Source organism: Verticillium alfalfae, genomic scaffold (assembly GCF_000150825.1).
Source record: "Verticillium alfalfae VaMs.102 supercont1.9 genomic scaffold, whole genome shotgun sequence".
In the NCBI taxonomy this organism is placed as follows: domain Eukaryota; kingdom Fungi; phylum Ascomycota; class Sordariomycetes; order Glomerellales; family Plectosphaerellaceae; genus Verticillium; species Verticillium alfalfae.
Window position 1 is genome coordinate 190,052 of NW_003315030.1, and position 1,723 is coordinate 191,774.

The 1,723-nt window shown below is 58.0% G+C and overlaps 2 protein-coding genes across 2 annotated transcripts in view; one reads left to right on the plus strand and one right to left on the minus strand.

Moving 5' to 3' along the window:
- Positions 1-252, plus strand: part of VDBG_07017 (serine/threonine-protein kinase ppk30) — a gene marked incomplete at both ends in the record, with an annotated part of 3,384 nt that extends 3,132 nt beyond the window's left edge. The window contains one exon of the mRNA XM_003002400.1: positions 28-252. Within this exon, the coding sequence (XP_003002446.1) occupies positions 28-252 (225 nt within the window). The remainder of the gene's footprint in view (positions 1-27) is intronic.
- A 322-nt stretch (positions 253-574) lies between these two features.
- VDBG_07018 (conserved hypothetical protein) overlaps positions 575-1,723 on the minus strand; it is a gene marked incomplete at both ends in the record, with an annotated part of 2,190 nt that continues 1,041 nt past the window's right edge. The window contains 2 exons of the mRNA XM_003002401.1: positions 575-1,486; positions 1,620-1,706. Of these exons, the coding sequence (XP_003002447.1) occupies positions 575-1,486; positions 1,620-1,706 (999 nt within the window). The remainder of the gene's footprint in view (positions 1,487-1,619; positions 1,707-1,723) is intronic.

Consider the following 1,723-nt stretch of genomic DNA (forward strand, 5'->3'; position numbering starts at 1 on the left):
TTCCCGCAAGCCGGAACACCTCAACAGCGTGCCGACGGGGGTGCCGCCGCCTCTCCGCCGAAACGGTCTCAGCTGCCAGCCAACGAGCAGCTCGTGGGCACGAACATCCCTGGCCGCCCGGCGCTGGACATGACGGCCAAGGAGAAGGATGACTACGTCGAGGACTTCTCGAAGCGATTCCCCAGCCTCAGCGCCATCGAGATGGTTGAGCGGGACATAGACACCGAGCCGCGCGAACGACCTGGGAGGTAGACGCTCCTGCGCCCTCGCGGTACGAGTCTAGGCTAGGAAGAGGGTCTTTGGCAACACAATGAGTAGCAGGCGAAGTCAACACAGTCAAATTCCACCCACCAACAAGCACCTATAGTTCCCGTGAATCGAAGCACAAAACTAGTCATGTAGATCAATGTGTTAATTTTCCGTCGAGCAAGAAGTTGTCAATGCTAACGCGGTTTGGTCCTGTCTGTATAAGACGAGAACTACGGAGATACTTCCCACGTCAGTGATAGAATGTGGGAATTTCCCTGACATAATTTGGTACGGCGTCCGTCGAGCAAGAAGCTACTTCTTCTCCTCAGGCGTGGGAGCCGTACTGAACCATGTCAGGGAAAGTCACACCCTCCATCACTGGCGTGGGAAGGATCTCCACAGCTCCCCTTTCATAGAGACAGAACCAAACCGCGTCAGCATTGACAACCTCGAGCGCCTCGCGTGCCTCGTTGTCGTGCTCCAGTCGATCCGCCAGCAGCGCCAGCACGCCGTCGTAAACTTCATCCTCGATCCGCACGTGACGCACAATGGCGATGAGCAGCTGAACCACAGCCTCCCACGTCTGCGCCGCCGACGCAAAGCGGCCGAGGCCGCCGCGTGAGGACGGCGAACACCGCGAGATATCTTTCGTAGCTGCAGTCTTCATCTCACGCGTGCCACCTGCACGGGCCGGTACGACGACGTTGTGAACGGGCGCGACATCGTGGAGGAGGGCGGCCTTTCCGCGGACCTGGCCCTGGCGAGACTGGTTGTCGAGAGCCTCTTGTTTCTTTTTTTGACACCACTTGTGGAGAGCATCCGACCACTCCGTCTTGATGCGGGACGCGAGGAAGTCACCCGCCGTAGCACACAGGATGGCGAGGGTGTCGCATGCGGCGATGATGATGAAAGATTCGGCGTCATACAGGCGGGCGACTACGACGGGCCAGATGGTGTTGACGAGGGGCAGAAAAGAGTCTTCGTCGGCGGCGAGAGCCGGCGCGACTGTGACGAGGAGGTCGAGGAGTGACTTGCGGAGAGTCGGGGTCGGGGAGGTCAGATAGTGCTGTGTCAGTATTGCTACCTTCTCCAGAAGAACGTACGTTGGTGTCTTGGGGGGCTTCTCCTGTTCGACTTCGCCGCCGCCGGCTTCGTCATCTTCTTCCTGCTTCTCATTTTCAGGGCCCCAAGGTCGAGGAGGGTGGCCCTGCACCGTGCTGTCCTCTTCATCTTGTTGCTGCAATTTCTTCCGTTCAGCGCGCCGATCGAGGTAGGCACAATGTCATTAATGTCTGTCGGTCTGGGTCGCCGCTTCACGTGTCCAAAGAGCCGTTTTGGCGGCCCTCGAGAAGGAGTCTATCAGATCTGACGCTCTGCTCAACAACTTCTTGAGAACGGCAAAGAGACTCTCGACGAAGACAGGTAGCCGTGTAATTATCGAGCGCTGCAAATATGAGCTACACGTCGTCAGATA